Source organism: Syngnathoides biaculeatus, chromosome 19 (assembly GCF_019802595.1).
Source record: "Syngnathoides biaculeatus isolate LvHL_M chromosome 19, ASM1980259v1, whole genome shotgun sequence".
Lineage (NCBI taxonomy): Eukaryota > Metazoa > Chordata > Actinopteri > Syngnathiformes > Syngnathidae > Syngnathoides > Syngnathoides biaculeatus.
Window position 1 is genome coordinate 2,070,912 of NC_084658.1, and position 18,259 is coordinate 2,089,170.

The 18,259-nt window shown below is 42.4% G+C and overlaps 1 protein-coding gene across 2 annotated transcripts in view; it reads right to left on the bottom strand.

Moving 5' to 3' along the window:
• Positions 1-17,230, bottom strand: part of eef1e1 (eukaryotic translation elongation factor 1 epsilon 1) — a 39,117-nt gene extending 21,887 nt beyond the window's left edge. Inside the window, exons 1-3 of one of the 2 annotated variants that reach the window (XM_061804816.1) lie at positions 17,099-17,230; positions 16,571-16,815; positions 13,751-13,948 (exon numbers count right to left, since the gene is read on the bottom strand). In XM_061804816.1, the coding sequence (XP_061660800.1) occupies positions 13,751-13,948; positions 16,571-16,654 (282 nt within the window). In that variant the 5' untranslated portion in view covers positions 16,655-16,815; positions 17,099-17,230. The remainder of the gene's footprint in view (positions 1-13,750; positions 13,949-16,570; positions 16,816-17,098) is intronic. The other variant, XM_061804815.1, reaches the window with a different exon arrangement.
• Between the last annotated feature and the right edge of the window lie 1,029 nt (positions 17,231-18,259).

Sequence of the window (18,259 nt, forward strand, 5' to 3'; positions counted from 1 at the left end):
TCCCACCTCCACTTTAAATTCTTCTGTTCTACCTACAGCACACCTCACCATTGTTCTGCTACTGTCATAAGTCCTGTACTATTCTGACATATTTCTCTACCACACCAAACTTACGTATGCAATACTCTGGTACTTTGTTATAGGCTTTCTCTAGATGCACAAAGACACAATGTAGCTCCTTCTGAACTTCACTGTAATTTTCCACCAGCATTTTCAGGGCAAATAATACATCTGTGGTACTCTTTCTGGCATGAAACCATACTGTTGCTCACAGATACTTCTGTCTTCAATCTAGCCTCCACTACTCTTTCTCTTCATTGTGTGGCTCATCAACTTTATTCCTCAATAGTTTACACACCTCTGAACGTTGCCTTTGTTCTTAAAATAGAGATGAAAATGGACTTTGGTGAAATTTGCTGAAAATATAAATGCGAGCACTAGTGGGGTCCGGGGGCATGGTCTATACTCGCAATGTTTTGAAAATGCTGAAAGTTTAGTTCAACATAATTGGCGTTCGTGGCAACAAGTTCGCGATACATTGGAACAAACATTCCTGTCAGCAACCGTGAAGTATTGTTTGGGCACGCTTCACGGGACTGCCCGTAAATAGGAGGCCGGCTTGTTAGAACGTGCCTTTATGTGCACCCGCTCGACGTATTGACCACACCTGAATCAAGCAACGTGTTGGATGATAGTCTGTTTTTTTTTCTTTGTTTTTTTTTTTTTTTTTACGCCGTCACACTGCCTCCGATTGACGCAATGAGCACCCATGGTGTAACTGAATTTCCTTTGGCATGCCTCATGATGTTGAGGACTTTCGACGTAAATGCGCTCGCATTACGTGAAGCAGTTCTGAACATGCACTTTCGTACATGCTCCGTACATACTCAGTACGGTTAACTTGCATTGTTTCCGGGTGAATAACAGATGTTTTGGAGCATGCTCGTTTAGTTCACGTTTATGAAATAAAGACGTAAATTAAGACCACACAAAATCAGCGACGTCTTGAGAGAATGCAAGGGGAGGGGCGTTATTGTTACTAGTGATAGTGCCTCAGCATGGCTACGCTCGTGAAAGCAAAACAACGAACTCAAACGCATGTTCGTTCAATGTTGTCAACTAATATCCAGATTAATTTTAGGCAATTTTCCCTCAATTTTCCGGAGCAATTTTCATGAAAATTTAAAAATACGGAATTCGGGAAAATCCGGAGGACTTTCATCACTGTTAAAAAATGGGAACAAGCACACTTTTCCTCCATTCTTCAGCCATCTTCTCACCCGCTAGTATTCTATTGAATAAGTTGGTCAAAAACTCCACAGCCACCTTTCCAAATTGCTTCCATACCTCCACAGGTATGTCATCAGGGCCAACTGCCTTCCAATTTCTCATCCTTTGTAGTGCCTAACTTCCCCCTTACTAATCATTGCCACTTCCTGGTCCTTCACACTTGCCTCTTCTACTCTTCTTCTCAATCATTTTATTCATTCCTCAACTTCTCAAAGTATTCCTTCCATCTATTTACCACACTACTGGCACAAGTCAACACATTTCCATCTCTATCCTTAATCACCCTTACCTTCTGCACATCCTTCTCATCTCGATCCCTCTGTTTCGCCAACCCATAGAGATCCTTTTCTCCTTCTTTCATGTCCAACCTGGTGTACATGTCATCATATACTTGTTTAGCCTTTGCCACCTCTACCTTTGCCCTACGTCTTATCTCTATGTATTCCTTTCGCCTCTCCTCAATCCTCTCAGTGTCCCACTTCTTTTTCCACTAATCACTTTTCTTGTAAGACTTCCTGTATTTCGGGATTCCACCACCAAGTCTCCTTCTCCTCTTTCCAACCAGAAGGCACCCCAAGTACTCTCCTGCCCGTCTCTCTAGCGGCAGAGGCTTTTAGCCTACCATCGGCCTCCGGGGCTAATGGCCTCCGCCGCCTGGAAGCTTAGCTCACGGCCCCACCGCCGGAGCTCTCTTGTCAGACTCTGCGTTATTCCCATCCGAAGAACCATCTGCGGCTGCTGGCCTGGAGCTCCCGGGGTCCTTTGTTTACGTACTTATGTCGCGTTTTGGCCTCCGAGTAGTCAGACTCCGCGTCATTCTGTCATCAAAGAGCCATCCGAATATTCAACATGAATTACAGCCACAGGTTAAAATCTGTATGGAAGTATTCCTCCGTCTTCCCGATCAACCGATACTGCCATTTCTTCATCAGATGAGGATAAATACGAAACATCTGCGCTTGGCATAAATGGTGTCCCATGTAATCGAGCCTTTGTTGCGGCACGGTACATGTCACATCCATGCACGTAGGTCATGTGACTCGTGAAAATGGCAGCGCCCCTGAAAATTCATAATTGTCGATAAAAATCTTCTCAAAACAGTATTAAATGAGAGAGGATTTAACATCACATTGTCAAAATAGGGTACATGTTACATGACCTATTGGATACACTGTTCATGCAAAGCACTGCATTTCCCCTTTATTAAGGAGAGGATGATCGCGTAAAAATTTTGGGGAACAACCTCTTTCCCCAAGTCAGAGCAGTGAAGATGGGTCGTGGCTGGGTTTTTCAACATGACAATGACCCGAAGCACACAGCCAGGAAAACCAAGGAGTGGCTCTGTAAAAAGCATATCAAGGTTCTGGCGTGGCCTAGCCAGTCTCCAGAACTAAACCCAATAGAAAATATTTGGAGGGAGCTGAAACTCAGTGTTTCTCAGTGACAGCCCAGAAACCTGTTTGATCTAGAGAAGATCTGTGTGGAGGAGTGGACCAAAATCCCTCCTCCAGTGTGCGCAAACCTGGTGTACAACTACAGGAAACGTTTGACCTCTGTAAATGCAAATAAAGGCTACTGTACCAAATATTAACATTGGTTTTCTCAGATGTTCCAATACTTATTTGCAGCTGTATCACATGAATAACTAGTTAAAAATAATTATACATTGTGATTTCTGGATTTTTCTTTTCGAATTATCTCCCTCACAGTGGAAATGCACCTACGATTAAAATTTCAGACCCCTCCATGATTTCTAAGTGGGAGAACTTGCAAAATAGCAGGGTGTTCAATTACAGATTTTCTTCACTGGATATACATGAGTATAGACCACAATTTCACAGAGACAATTTATATAAATATAGACAAAATAATTTTATTCCAACGACGAGTACCAGCTCTTCAAAATATATTTAATGTATTTTACAATGGGAGAGATTTAAGAATTGCTGAGATGTAGAGAGTTTCGAATGAAGTTGTAATTATCAATGATGCACCCCTTTAATAAAGTTTTCGTTTGTCATGTTGCCCCTTGCATGAATGAATTACCCACCCTTGCACTACATGCTGTGGATGGAGGAGAGGACAAGGATAGAGAAGGGGCATGTAAGACAAGGATAGTGAACACGGCTACAAAACTGAAATATACTGGGACTGACGGTGAATTCATGAAGTTTATGGAATGAGAATATAAGTAGGGGGATACATAAGCACTTCCCACATATATGAGTAAGAGTTTCCTGCAATAATTGAGTAGTCCCGCATCAAGTGAAAGAATCCCATGGGTAGCAACGCTGCTACATACCGTTTCCTACCACATCCCCAAAACCTCCAAGGTAGGTTAATTGAAAACTCTAAATTGCTCACTGGTGTGAATGTGAGTATGGGTGTTTCTTTATACGCACCCTGCAGTTGACTGGCAGGTAGTTCAGGGTGTACCCTGCCTTCTCCCACAAACAGGGATGAGAATGACCAATTTGGAAAAACACTGAAAATGTCTGTCGATGGGTGGTGGGGGGTGATGAGCGGAAATGTTCACTTTTTGTATGTGTTCGGTTAGACATGTTGATACCGTTTTCGGTCCTATCTGCAAGGGTACACTTTTTTCAAGCCATGCCCGTCTGAAACAGTTTTTGATTCCAGCATCCCTGTCAATTGCCCTTGCTCGATCTTCATCCTTTTTTTCTAACACTTTTGCCGTCGGAAAACTATGAACACACCGTCGCACAGTTCGCGCTATCTAAGTTCCATGCGCCATTACTTGGCTAACTAACAAGTTACACTGCAATTTCTGAGAACCGAGAACACATGTACATGGCAATGGTGAAACTCGATTAACCACTAACACGATTGGATCGTTATACTATATAACTCTGTTGTCCAATCGAGTAATCAGCCGCAAAAGAGTTTCAATGTTTACGTCGCAAAATGCAAATATTTACACTACCGAGCAAGTTAGAATGGCATATGATAGTCGTGCTTGTGCGAGCACTAAGCTGAACTTGCAGCTCGGAGCCCACCACCGAGAGACAGGCGCACGATACCCTACCCCTACCCCCCCGCCGATATTTTTTTCAACGGATTTGCGCATATCTCTAGAATGGTCATTTTGGCAGAAAATTCTCATCCCAGCATAAAGATAAATGGGGGAGGCTGCAGTACGCCCGCAACCCAAGTGAAGATAAGCGGGAAAGAAATGCAGGACACTCGGCATGCCGGAGTTCAGTGCACTGAACTCGGGTGCACTCATCTGACAGCGGAGTTTCTCCTGCCTGAAGTACCGGAGGTGGATAGTGCGCCCCGCAGCATTTCGACACACCCGCACAAAGTGTCATGGCTTCTGTTCTGAAAAATAATCAAAGGCGGCATGTCTGTTGTGGGAGGAAATTGAAGTGACCTGAGAAAATCCACGTAGGCATGGGCAGAACATGAAAACTCCACACAGGTGGGGCTGGGATCTGAAACCAACTCCTCAGAACTGTGGAGCCAACGCTCTGGGGTTGAGATCACCGAGGTGGTTAAAAAAGCTCCTCAGTGGCAGAGCCCTGGGCTTGTACAGAGTTTGCATGTTGTCCGCAGGCCTACGTGGGTTTTCTCCGGGCACTCTGGTTTCCTCTCACATCCAAAAACATGCATTAATTGCAGATTCTAAATTGCCCCGAGGAGTGATTGAGTGTGACTTTTGACGCTCTCCATGTGCCAGCTCTGGGTGTACCCTGCCTCCTGCCAGATGACAGCTGGGATTGGCTCCAGTACTCCCGCGACCCCGATAAGGATAAGCGGCTCAGAAAATGGATCAATGGATAGTTTTAATTTTATGGCCTACAAATCTTTTTTTATTCAATATTTTGTGTTTATAGAGTTTTTTACTGTTACTGTCAGTTTGTGCTTTCCGACTTACATGCAAACATGAGTTACAGTGAAGAAAATAAGTACATGAAAGCCCTGCTATGTTGCAAGTTATGCCACTTAGAAATCATGGAGGGGTCTGAAATTTTCATCGTAGGTGCATGTCCAATGTGAGAAATAATCTAAAAAAAAAAAAAAAAACAGAAATCACAACATATGATTTTTTAACAATTTGTGTGATACAGCTGCAAATAAGTATTTGAACACCTGAGAAAACCAATGTTAATATGTGGGTGTAGGAATAATTGTGATCATAATTATACATCTGTTTCCAATAAATAAATGCTTTGCTCTGCTCTAGATAACGTGGCGAAGAACTGCTGCCTGTTAAAGAAATGATGACCACATGTATTCAGCAATCTTGCACACATGCACACGCACATGAATAAACATGTACTCCTTGTTTCCAACTGTTTTGCTTGTCGTCTCATTTTTGTAACATCCATGTAAATAAAGGGCGTCTTAAAACTAAATAAATAGAGGTGCTGAGGAGAGGATATTCAGAGAGTGCAGTGGTGAATTGTACGAGACAGTTCCTCTTCTCTCTCCTCGCAAGACTTGAACTGGTGTCTTTGCTTCCTTTTTTGTCCTGTTTAATGAGTGTCTAATTGGTGAACCTGACATTTACTTGGTCCTTTCCAGGGGCAGAGTCGACGTCCAGGCAAAAACCGTGGGCATGGCACTTGAGACCCTTTCCACGACTGGGCCTCGACTTTGCGCCTGGAGCCTGAGGGTTGACGAGAAGCCGAAGGAAGTGAAGACATCTGTGGTGAGTAGGAAACTCCCACACTCATGAGGAATGAGTGAATGCGCGTCTGGGGGACTGCGGCAGAACCAAACCTCGAGAATACTTGTCACTATCGAGTAGAATAATTAGTCTATAAAAGTGAGAAAAGGGCAAGGTGTGTCCTGTACGTGAGCTCCGTGAAACGTGTGCATGTGTAAAAGTGTGAGTGGAGGTTGGCTGCCTCATTTGAACAGGAAATTGAGTGACAACTGTTTGAGGATGCAGAGGTAAGAAATCTCCGCCACTTCTGGTAGAATCTTGAGAATTACCTCAAACGGAACGTAATTGTCACCCTGTTCAGGGGAAGTCAGTTTAGTCACCCTAGGTGAACTGCTGACTCCAACTGGAGAAAAACAAATGGCAAAATAGTTGATAAATGGGAAAATAGTTGAAACAGAACATCACAATGGGACTTTTCTGGCCAGCTCAACATACACACAAAAAAATATATATATAGTTAACCTGCAGGATAAAATAAGAGAAACACACACACACACATAAAAAAAAAAAAAAAAAAAAAAAAAAAAAGTCTGGACTCAAGATGATGTGAAAACGGCCATAAAAGGTATGCCATCTCATAAATTTGATGTAACATAATTCGTCCAGGGAACGCAAGACTTGAGAAAATCTTACCACTTAAATGGTGTGGAAGTACAATAAATTTGGATGACAGCAAAGTATTTTCTCACAGCAGCAGGGAGTTCGAGGGTTAATATCATGCACCTCTGCTCGATTTAGAAAAAAAGCAAATTGTTCTGCCATTGGAAGAGCAAAATAAAATAACAATGAACCATTTGAAGAATATAGAATTGGAATGACTGCATGTTTTAAAGCAAACAGTGGCATTCCTGAAGATTACACTCCAGGGAGTGTGTATCAAGGGCAATTAAAAAATGCTCTTCATGCAAATTCAAATAATCCTACAAAACAATGGATTGAAAAATATTGGGTTGACAAACCGACTGGCAGCCTGTAACATTACGTTAACCAAGCACTACACGCAGAAAGAGTGCGAGAAATAAGAAAAAGAAAGTTGACACCTTTCTGACAGAGGAAGGAGAAATTTATGGAGCTTTATGCGAAACATTTAATAACTGTGGCCGCAGATGAGGAAGAGAGCAGCCATCTCCCCATCAAAAATGACCCAACTAATGCTCCCAAAATGCAACTTTTTAATTTGCCCCGTACGTTTGTTGGGAAGAGATGGCTTGCTGAAACTAGGACTGGGCTTAATTCCCTCTCTGACAGGAAAAATAGAAGTAAAAAGAAAAAAAGGAATTACTGGGAGGACAGTTAAATATGTTACAAAATAGGAATCCAGCTCTCTATTATTACACCTTAGATATTCCAAACAAATTTTCCACAACAACAGGAGATTTCTTGCTGCAAACAGCTCAAGACGTGATTGAACAACCACAAAATAATGTAGGAAGTGACTCATTGGATGTGACAATGTAGTATAAGATACTGTAAACTTATAACAGTCCACACTAGAAAAATTCATGATTATCTGTACTCAGATGGTATACCAGTCGTGGTGACAGGAACAAGACTGACTGACAAACTAAATGCACTACACAAGGAATGGACACCACCACACACGTCATTACAACAGGAGTGGAAGAGTTTGGGACAATTTGTTTTGGTAGTACGAAATGTTCCTGATTGGACAGAAAAAGAACCACATTTGGATTGGGACGACTGAACTGTACAGACAATATCTGATTGGACAGTCTTAAACAATCTGAGACCAGATGCTGCTGTATTCACGGTGGTATCACAATCTACACAGGCAATACTGGAAAAATAGAGGAATAGCGACAACTACAGGGAACACAGTGACACATGCAGAGCTACTACAAAATTTGCTCATAGCAGTTCAATTACCAAAACAAATAGCCATATGTAAATGTGCAGTACACACATCAAAAACAGACAAAGAATCATTAGGAAATGGATTTACAGATAAAACAGCAAAAGAAGCAGCAGCCAAAACCTTTACGGGATTAGCTGACCATGAAACAAAATGAAGACATACTTTTGAGATGAACAAAATGCAACAAAAAAGCTTACCAGCAGAACTTAAAATGTGGAAAAAAATAAGGTACTACATTACAAAATAGGAATTATGTCAGCACAGATGCAAAAAAAAAAAAAAAAATTTCTACCAAAACATTTTTAAGGGGCGGCAATCTTGAGCCATAGGAAGTCTCAGGTCTCAACAGGGGGAATGGTAACCCTGGTACAAAGGCATTACATGATCCATGGATTTAACTTGTATGGAAAAAACTTTTTTGTGGGGCTTGTTTGATCTGCGTGCGACAATCCAAAGCGTGGTCAGTTTCCCCAAGCTACACATCCATTCATCCCTCCATCCATTTTCTTAGCCGCTTATCCTCACAAGGGTCGCATGGAGGGCTGGAGCCTATCCCACCTGTCAACGGGCAGGAGGCAAGGTACACCCTGACCTGGTTGCCAGTGAATTGCAGGTCACATGGAGACAAACAGCCGCACTCACAATCACATGTAGGGGCAATTTGGACACAATAATAGATTTAGTCTAACTATACATACATTACAAGCACGTAAGGGTCTCATTCCATTCAAAACACTGTTTGGGAGACCATACAAATTACCAATAATTTCCACACAATGAGAGATAGACGAATGATGAAGGGGAAAAAAAACCACACAAAAATGGGTCCCTTTCAGGAGTTAAGAACCCCAAACAGCTTAAAAATTTGCAAAAAGGTGTACTTGAATTCATTTGTTGATTGTAGGAAAGTTATTGATTTTGAAACCATTCTTAACACAAACAAAACTAATTTGTTTTTATTGGCCACTGAAGATAGCTGTTCTCATTCCCACTGCCAAGGTCACTGTAGTCCGGTTACACATGGGAGTGAGACTGCTGTCATAATGGTGACTAAACAGTGAAATTTTGCTGTTGGGTGCTGGATGAAAACGCTATCCGTTATTTTCATTTTTCTGTTCGAGTGGTACCTGTGGGAACCACTCGAGGTCCCACCCCCCAAAAAAAATAAATAAAAACAAAACAAATTGGATAACTACATACAAAAAAACGTGTTCAAAAGATTGTGTTGTTTGCACAGATCCAGAGATAATACCATTGCTATTAATTGATAACGAATTCAAAAAAAAAAAGTTGGCGGATTCTGTGTATCCATTAACTTCTCTTGAAAAAAAAAAAATGTTTTCTAATGGCGTGTCACCAGGAAATTTCACATGCATCAATTTGATAGGAGTGGAAACAAATTGGGAATTTTATCAGCATTGATGTGTAAAGCCATTTTTGTGCCATTGTCATTCATGGTGGTGCCGCAGGAACTGTCTTTTTGATTTTTTTACGCCGGATGCCTTTCCTGACGCAACCCTTCTGCATTTATTCGGAGAGAGAGCTGGAGCCAATCCCAGCTAACTTCGGGCAGCGGCAGACTACACCCCAAACTGGTCGCCAGCCAGTCGCAGTGCAGATGTAGACACCATCACTGAGTGGGAATCGATCCCACGCTACCTTCACTCGAAATGTTCCTCTGAGGGAAACCCGAACTACAACGTGGCCCGCAAGAGAAATGAGTTTGACATCCCTGCACTACACCACCAGAGAATTTTTTTTTTTTACTGTGCTTTAATAACCTTATTACTGCCATTTGTCTATTCATCCTGTCTGTTTATGAATTAACATCGACTGTACATGCAGTTTTACCCGAACACTGGCGTAGACTGAGCAAGAGCTGAATGACATGCACAAAATTGCAGAAAGAAACACGTGGATACACCTTACACACTGTAAAAGGTCCTCTCAGGTGAGTAACCCAAGGGGAAAGGTGAACAAAGTCCAGCATACGGTGGGTGCAGATTTATAGTATCTGAAAATACCTGAAGGCTGGTGAAGATTTAAAAGACACTTGACTCATTTAGGGGTGACTTGGTCGACATGACTTCAAAATGGCTAAATAATATGATAGCATGTTGGGCTGCAGCATTGACAGCCGTAATGATATTTTTGTTCATATGCTACTTTTGGACACCTGTAAAGCTGACAAAAATACATAACAGAACCAATAATTATACTCAGTCAACTATGCCTACCACACATAAGATAAAGAGGCGCAACCTCATTTCAAATAACATTGGTAAACAACTATGTGGGAGTCACCGAGGCATGAGAGGAGGACTCCATGTGTGCCTCACAATGAATCATTTAAGCACTTTTTCAATTCCTTGGCAGAGTCTAATTGCTGGGGATTCCATCTTTGGGCTTATGCTAAATGAAACCCCCTGTTTTTTCTCACCATTTGCCAATTTAATGCTACCTTAAACCCGAATGCCATACAAAAGAGTACGTAAACTATGGAGGGAGTATTCTAACCAAAAAAGCCTGAGGAACATTTTTTCATTATTATGATTATCATTTTTACAAATAGGAAACAAAACTGGTTGTTATTAATGTAGAATGCAGCTAACAAGGTAAACTATAGTTACATCACATGCATGGGCCCTGGGCCACGAATGCGTGTCATTCCAACAGAAATCCCAAAACAATGTACCGTGGAGGTAATGACTAAAACAACTCCTAACACCACTTCTCAGAAATGGAAAAGTGTTTATCCAACAACTAAGGCAGTATATGATAAACTGATATTTTCTACTAATGTTGCATTTGCTAATTTCTCTTGTGTTAGCTTTACAGGGACAGATTTTAATGTGGGAAGTCTCAACAAAACATGGTGTCAGGATATCCATCTGCAAACTGCCCCACTGCTCCCATGCAGCGATGTGTGGTGGTGGTGTGTAGGTCAAAAGTTGTATGACACGCTGATATATGCAGCAGGAACGTGTACACTGGTATCACTGCTCTTATCTGTGACTGTGTTTCCATCCAAAGCAGAGGATATACAATTGGCCGCATCCATCTTTGGACCTCCCCAAGGAGAAGGTCCTCTTGCAAAGATGGAGATCTGACATACAAATGGCATCCCAACTGCATACCAGATAAGTATAAGTTGGTTAACGAGATTGCTGCAGGATGGGAATCCATCTTGTTCTGGAGAACTAATAAAAACGTTGATAAAATCAACTACATAGATTACAATGTACAGAAACTAGGTAATTATATGGAAGCAGGCTTAATTGCCATAAGGGAACAACCAGCTGCAACCTCACTCATGACGTTCCAGAACCGCATAGCAGTCGACAGACATGCTCCTGGCCGAGAAGGGTGGCGACTGCTCAATGTTCGGTGACCAGTGTTGTTTATTCCAAATATCACAGCACCTGATGGGTCACGCACAAGGGTCATTCAAGGCCTCCGCACCCTGAACTACAACATGAAGGAGCACTCGTGTAAACACATCAACCAGGTCTGAGTGGTGGGGAAAAAAAAAAAAAAAAAAGTTTGGCAAATCTAAAAATTTGGTGTTCTCTGTCCTAGTTTCTATCGCTCTTTGCAGCTATTCTTGCATTGTGTGGATGTTGTTGTATTCCCTTCATAAAGGCATCACTTAACCAACTTATAACCACTGCTATTGCCCCGACAAATTCAAAATTGGCAGAAATATATCCACTATGGGCACAACAGAGTAATGACAGTGATATTCTTGACCACGATGATGACGTTATGACTTCTCTTCCAGACCTGTTCTCTGATCCAGAAGATTACAAGTAATTAGTGCTATGTTTTCCTCCGAGTGTAAGCCAAAAGGGTGATCTATTAGATGATTTAAGGATTTGAGCAAATGTAGGATAAACAGGATAATGTAGAAATAATTGTAAATAGTATTATGTAACTGCTTCTGACTGCAATGAAGAAATGCTTTGCTCTGCTCCAATTCAGTTACTGCTCTGCCTGTAATGAAGAAATGCCTTGCTCTGCTCCAATTCAGTTACTGTTTCTGCCTGCAATGAAGAAATGCTTTGCGCTGCTCCAATTCAGTTACTGTTTCTGCCTGCAATGAAGAAATGCTTTGCTCTGCTCTAGAAAACGTGGTAGCAAATGTAGGATAAACAGATGGAAATGTAGGAATAATTGTGATCATAATTATCCTACATCTGCTTCCAATAAAGAAATGCTTTGCTCTGCTCTAGATAACATGACAGCCTCCTAGCAGGAGATAGCAAGAACAAAAACATCTAATCATCAGAACTGTTTGAACTGCTGCCTGTTAAAGAAATGATGACCACACATGTACTCAGCAATCTTCCGCACACGCACATGAAAAAACATGTACACCTTGTTTCAAACTGTTTTGCTTGTCTCGTTTTTGTAACATCCATGTAAATAAGGGGCGTCTTAAAACTAAATAAATAGAAGTGCTGAGGAGAGGATAATCAGAGAGTGCAGTGGTGAATTCTACGAGACAGTTCCTCTCCTCTCTCCTCGCGAGACTTGAAGTGGTGTCTTTGTTTCCTTTTTTGTCCTGTTTAATGAATGTCTGATTGGTGAACCTGACAGTGGGACAGTAGCCTTTGTTTGCAATTACAGAGTTCAAATGCTTCCTTTAGTTGTGCACCAGGTTTGCACACACTGCAGGAGGGATTTTGGCCCACTCCTCCACACAGATCTTCTCTAGATCGGACAGGTTTCTGGGCTGGGGCTGAGAAACACGGAATTTCAGCTCGCTCCAAAGATTTTCTATTGGGTTTAGGTCTTTAGACTGGCTCGGCCATACCAGAACCTTGAAATGCTTCTTATGGAGCTACACCCTGGTTTTCCTGGCTGTGTGCGTCGGGTCATTGTCGTGTTGAAAGACCCAGCCAGGAGCCATCTTCAATGCGCTGACTTCGAGAAGGAGGTTGTTCCCCAAAATCTCACAATACATGGCCACAGTCATTCTCTCCCTAATACAGTGATCTCGTACTATCCCATGTGCAGAAAAACACCCACAAATCATGATAATACCACCCCTATGCTTCACAGTAGGGATGGTGTTCTTGGGATGGAACTCATCATTCGTCTTCCTCCAAACAAATTTAGTGGAATTATGACCAAAAAGTTCCATTTTGGTCTTATCTGACCACAAAACTTTCTCCCGTGACTCCTCTGTATCATCCAAATGGTCATTGGAAAACTCAAGATGGGCCTTGACATGTGCTGGTTTAACCAGGGGAACCTTCCGTGGCATGCATGATTTCAAACCATGACGTCTTAGTTTATTACCAACAGTCACCTCGGAAACGGTGGTTCCAGCTCTTTTACGGTCATTGACCCAGTCCTGTGATGTGGTTATGGGATTATTCCTTACCTTTCTAAGGATGATTAGACCCCACGAGGTGATATCTTGCATGGGCCTATACTCCGGGTGAAATCGACCATCATGTTTAGCTTCTTCCATTTTCGAATGATTGCTACAACAGTGGACATTTTTTCACCAAGCTGCTTGGCAATTTCTCCGTCACCCTTTCCAGTCATGTGGAGTTGTACAATTTTGTCTCTGGTGTCTTTGGACAGTTATTTGGTCTTGGCTATGCTACAAATTTGAGTCCTACTGATTGTATGGGGTGGGCAGGTGTCTTTATGCAGCTAACGACCTCACACAGATGCATCTAATTCAGGATAATACATGGAGTGGAGGTGGACTTTAAAAGGTGGACTAACAGATCTTTGAGGGTCAGAATATTAGCTGATATAGATGTTCAAATACTTATTTGCAGCCAAATGACACAAATAAATCATTAAAAAAAATCATCATCATCAACAACAATTCTACCACACTCACAGTTTCATTATTATTTCAAAGTGCTTACTTTCAGTATACTTCTGCTCCCGTCCTTGCTCACGCCATCCAGTTTGCTCACTCTGTACTCGAGCCACTGATGCACCACTGCTCTGTCCTTTGCTGTTTGACCCAATAGCTCAGGACACTTGGCCTCTTTCACCAGGTGGCGGGCAATGGTAACCAGGCCCATTAGGGGAGGACCATTATTATTCTGTAGCACAGGGAACTGCAAGAAGGTAGGTAATTAATGTCCTCCAATTTCTAAGAACCGGTAGTACTTTTCAGGTCCAAATAAAGTATTGAGCGAACAGATCTGTAGATGAGTAATGTGAGTCTGGACGTCTGTCAATGTCGCATAGTGAGCTCGCAAAATCTTCTCTCGTCTCTCATACGAATCTCTCTCTCTCTCTGCTCTCTATATCTCTCTCTCTCTCTCTCTCTCTCGCTCTCTCTCTCTCTCTATCTCTCTCTCTCTCTCTCTCTCTCTCTCTCTCTCTCTCTCGTCATCATCAAAAACAGCGACAAGCCTGTGTACTGAGAGGAAGTGGCAAAACTGGAGCTTGGTGAGGCCAACAACACCCTGGCGTTTAACACTAATAAACTGTAGAAAGGATTCTGGACTTAAGGAGGCTTCCTTCACCACAGCTGCCTGTGATGCTGTCCAACGGTCTTGTGCCAACCGTCAAAACCTTCAAGTTCTTGGGAATTACAGTCTCACAAGATCTGAAATGGGAGACAAACATTAACTCCATCCTCAAAAAAGCTCAACAAAGGATGTACTTCTTGTGGCTTCTGAGGAAAAATGACCTGTCACGAGACCTCCTGAGACAGTTTAGATGACACAGCAGTCATCGATTCAGTACAGTGGTACCTCTACTGACGAACGTTTTTCATAATGAAAAATTCAGTTTTCGAAGCACTTCCTCAGAAAAATATTGTTTCTAGTTCAAAGGAAATTCATCATATGAAAGGAAAAAATGGGCGCTGGATTCCCCAAATTCCACCAAACGTAAACATCCTGTATTTTGGTTTGTGTGGCGCAATAGAGCAGCTCTCCAATTGGCCATGAGTATTTTCTTGGCATCCCATTGGCTGGGAGGGATGTCAATCTTTACCCATGATCTACTTCCTACATCTTGGTTTGTGTGGCACGAGAGAGCTGCTCTCTAGGACACTCGACTGTCACCGAAGCTAATGCACATTGGAAAACTACAACTTTTTAGTTTGTGTTTTTTGCTAATTCATTTATTTGTTAATTCATCTTTCTTAACCACGGGCCCCAAGAAACTTTAGTGGAATCAAGTTGTGTGCGTGAGCACATTCATACGAATGTTTCCTCTTGGCTATCAAAGTTTGCCTCCTCCTCCGTCCTCCACGATGCCTTTTCCTTGTCACTCACCCTTCTTTTCGCTTTGTCTCCCAGCACACCAAAGGTAAATGAACATAATTTTTTTCTTGTTTACATTATGTACTTGAATGCTTGTTTTTTTTGCACTTCCACTAATGAAAAATCAAAACAACTTCTGGAACTGATTAATTTTGTAAGTAGAGGTACCACTGTATTGTGTACCTCCATCACAGTCTGGTTTGGGGTTGCCACAAAAAAGGACAAACTCCGACTTCAACAGATAATAAAAACCGCTGAACGAAACCTTGCTGGGATTGTCGGCACCACCCTACCCACTCTTGAAGACACTCAAACTCAGACCAGAGTGGGCATGATCCTTTTGGACCCTCCACATACCAGGCACCAGCTCTTCTAGTTCCTTCTGTCAGCTAGGGTCAACTGATCAATCCAAATCAAAACTAGCAGGCATTCAAACAGTTTTTTTTCCTCTTGCAATTAAGTCATTAAATTCTTGATCAGTGAAACAACTATTTTCTGCCTTGTGCCGTTGTTGTGACAGACCCTCACATCCTGCTGGTCCTATCAGTATGAGTAACAGTAATTGTAACATTAAAAGTTGAATTGCACCCTTTGCATAATTGTCATTGCACTGATGTATAACAGTGAACCGCTAACAAGTAAGGCCACACTGTATAACCATCATATAACTCTAAATGCTCTAAATGCTAGAAGACATTGCATCTTTGCACAAAGAGCTCCGTATTAAATCAATGTCGTACCAGGCACCGGCTGCCAGAGACAAACTCCTTGTGTGTTGTTTCATATTTGGCCATTAAGGCTGATTCTGATTTAACCATTCTCACTATGCTGTTTCTGGTTCAATTAACAAGCATGTTGTGTTTTCTGTTGTGCTCAGTAAATGAACACCTGGAGAAGATAAAATAGTATATTTTCATGGAGGATTGATTAAAAACGCCCATTACTATAGTGTCAAAGAATGTTACGGCTGTAAATTCGTAATACTACATATAATATGGCAGGGCGGAACGGTGAGGCAGCTGTAAAGCGTTGGCCTCATAGTTCTCCATAGTAATCCAGGCCCTCCCTGTTTGGAGTTTGCATGTTCTCCCTGTGGCTGCATGGGTTTCCTCCATGCATTCCGGTTTCCTCCTGCATCCTAAAAACACGCAACGTTAATTGCACACTCTAAATTGGCCCTAGGTGTGATTGTGACCACGACTGTCTGTCTCCATGTGCCCTGCCATTGGCTGGGAACCAGTTCAGGGTGTACCCCGGCTCCTGCTTGATGACAGCCGGGATAGGCTCTAGCACACCCCGCGAACCTTGTGAGAATAAGCGGCTAATAAAATGGATGGATATATAATATAGCAGTGACCAAACACGTGGCTAACTTAGCACAACTTTCGTCTCCGCAGCCTATTACCCGTCGTGTTTGAAATGAATCGAAGCTCTTAGACACTAAATGCACGGTTTTGTCACCTTTTTGTCTCCTCGGGTGCTGTACTTGTTGGGCTTCTTCAGTCCTAAATATTTCTCGAGTGACGATAGCTCCCGCAACGCCATGTTTCCTGTAGTTGGTGATGTCACCTACTTACACCCAATTGGGTGTTTACTCAGTGATCCCGCCTACCAGTCCTTGAATGGCTGCTGATTTGATCAATTCTAATAGATGAGAGAGCCACTTGTTCTATTGCGTCATTTACGAAATATGCCTGTAGAAGAGACTTTTAGATACACAGAACGAGAACGAAAGAGAGGGGTCAGTCACATGGACAGAAAAATAGGAGAAATTAATGTTATAAAGCTTTAAATATTAATGGTAACAGACATATCAATGTATTATAAATAAAATGAAACCTCAGCAAGACATCCATCACGACTTCAACACAATTAGAATTTCAAAAATCCGCAGAAGAAAAATAAAACAGACTTCAAGACACAATTTCATTAAACCAATCAAGCTAACATTCAAGCTAAATGTTCCAACATCCATACATAGTTACATACAATTTCCGAGGCACTTATCCTCACGAGAAGGAGTTCTGAAGTCTAGCGCAGCTGTCATCAAGCAGAAGGCAGGGTACACCCTGAACTGGCTGCCAGCCAATCGCAGGGCACAACGAGACAGACAGCCGCACTCACAATCACGCCTAGGGGTATTTTAGAGTGGGATGTGGGAAGAAAGCGGAGTGCCGGGAGAATATTCAAACTCCACACAGGGAGGGCTGGGATTGAAGTCGCGGGAGTGCTGGAGCCAATCGCAACTGTTATCGAGCAGGAGGCAGGGTACACCCTGAACTGGTTGCCAGTCAATCACAGGGCACATCAAGACAAATAGCCGCACTCACAATCACACCAAGGGGCAATTTAGGGTGGGATGTAGGAGGAAACCGGAGTGCCCGGAGAAAACCCACGCAAGGACGGGGAGAACATGCAAAGTCCACACAGGTGAGTTGAACCCGGGAACCTCAGAACTGTATGGCCAATGCTTTCCAGCTGATCCACCGTGCTGTCCCTATATATAGAGTGCCTTGTGAAAGTATTCGGCCCCCTTGAACTTTTCAACCTTTCCCCACATTTCAGGCTTCCAACATAAAGATATAAAATGTTCATTTTTTTTTGTCGAGAATCAACAACAAGTGGGACACAATCGTAAAGTGGAATTAAATTTATTGGATATTTCATCCTTTTTAACAAATAGATACCTGAAAAGTGGGGTGTCCAATAATTTCAGGCCCTTCCATTAATACTTTGTACCGCCACCTTTTGCTGCAATTACAGCTTCAAGTCGCTTGGGGTATGTCTCTATCTGTTTCTATATATCGGGTTGTAATGGTGATTGTAATGTAATTTTATATCTTAATGTCTGAAGCCTGAAATGTGGCAAAAGGTTTAAAGGTTCAAGGGGGCCGAATACTTTCACAATATCCTCATGAGGGTCATGGGGAGTGTCTGGAGACTATCCCAGCTGTCAACGGGCAGGAGGCAGGGGGCAGGGTACACCCTGAACTGGTTGCCAGCCAATTGCAGGGCACATGAAGACACACAACAGTCGCACTCACAATCACACCTACGGGCAATTTAGAGTGACCAAATAATGTTGCATGTTTTTGGAATGTGGGAGGAAACCGGAGTGCCAGGAGAAAACCCACGCAAGGTAGCGCTTAC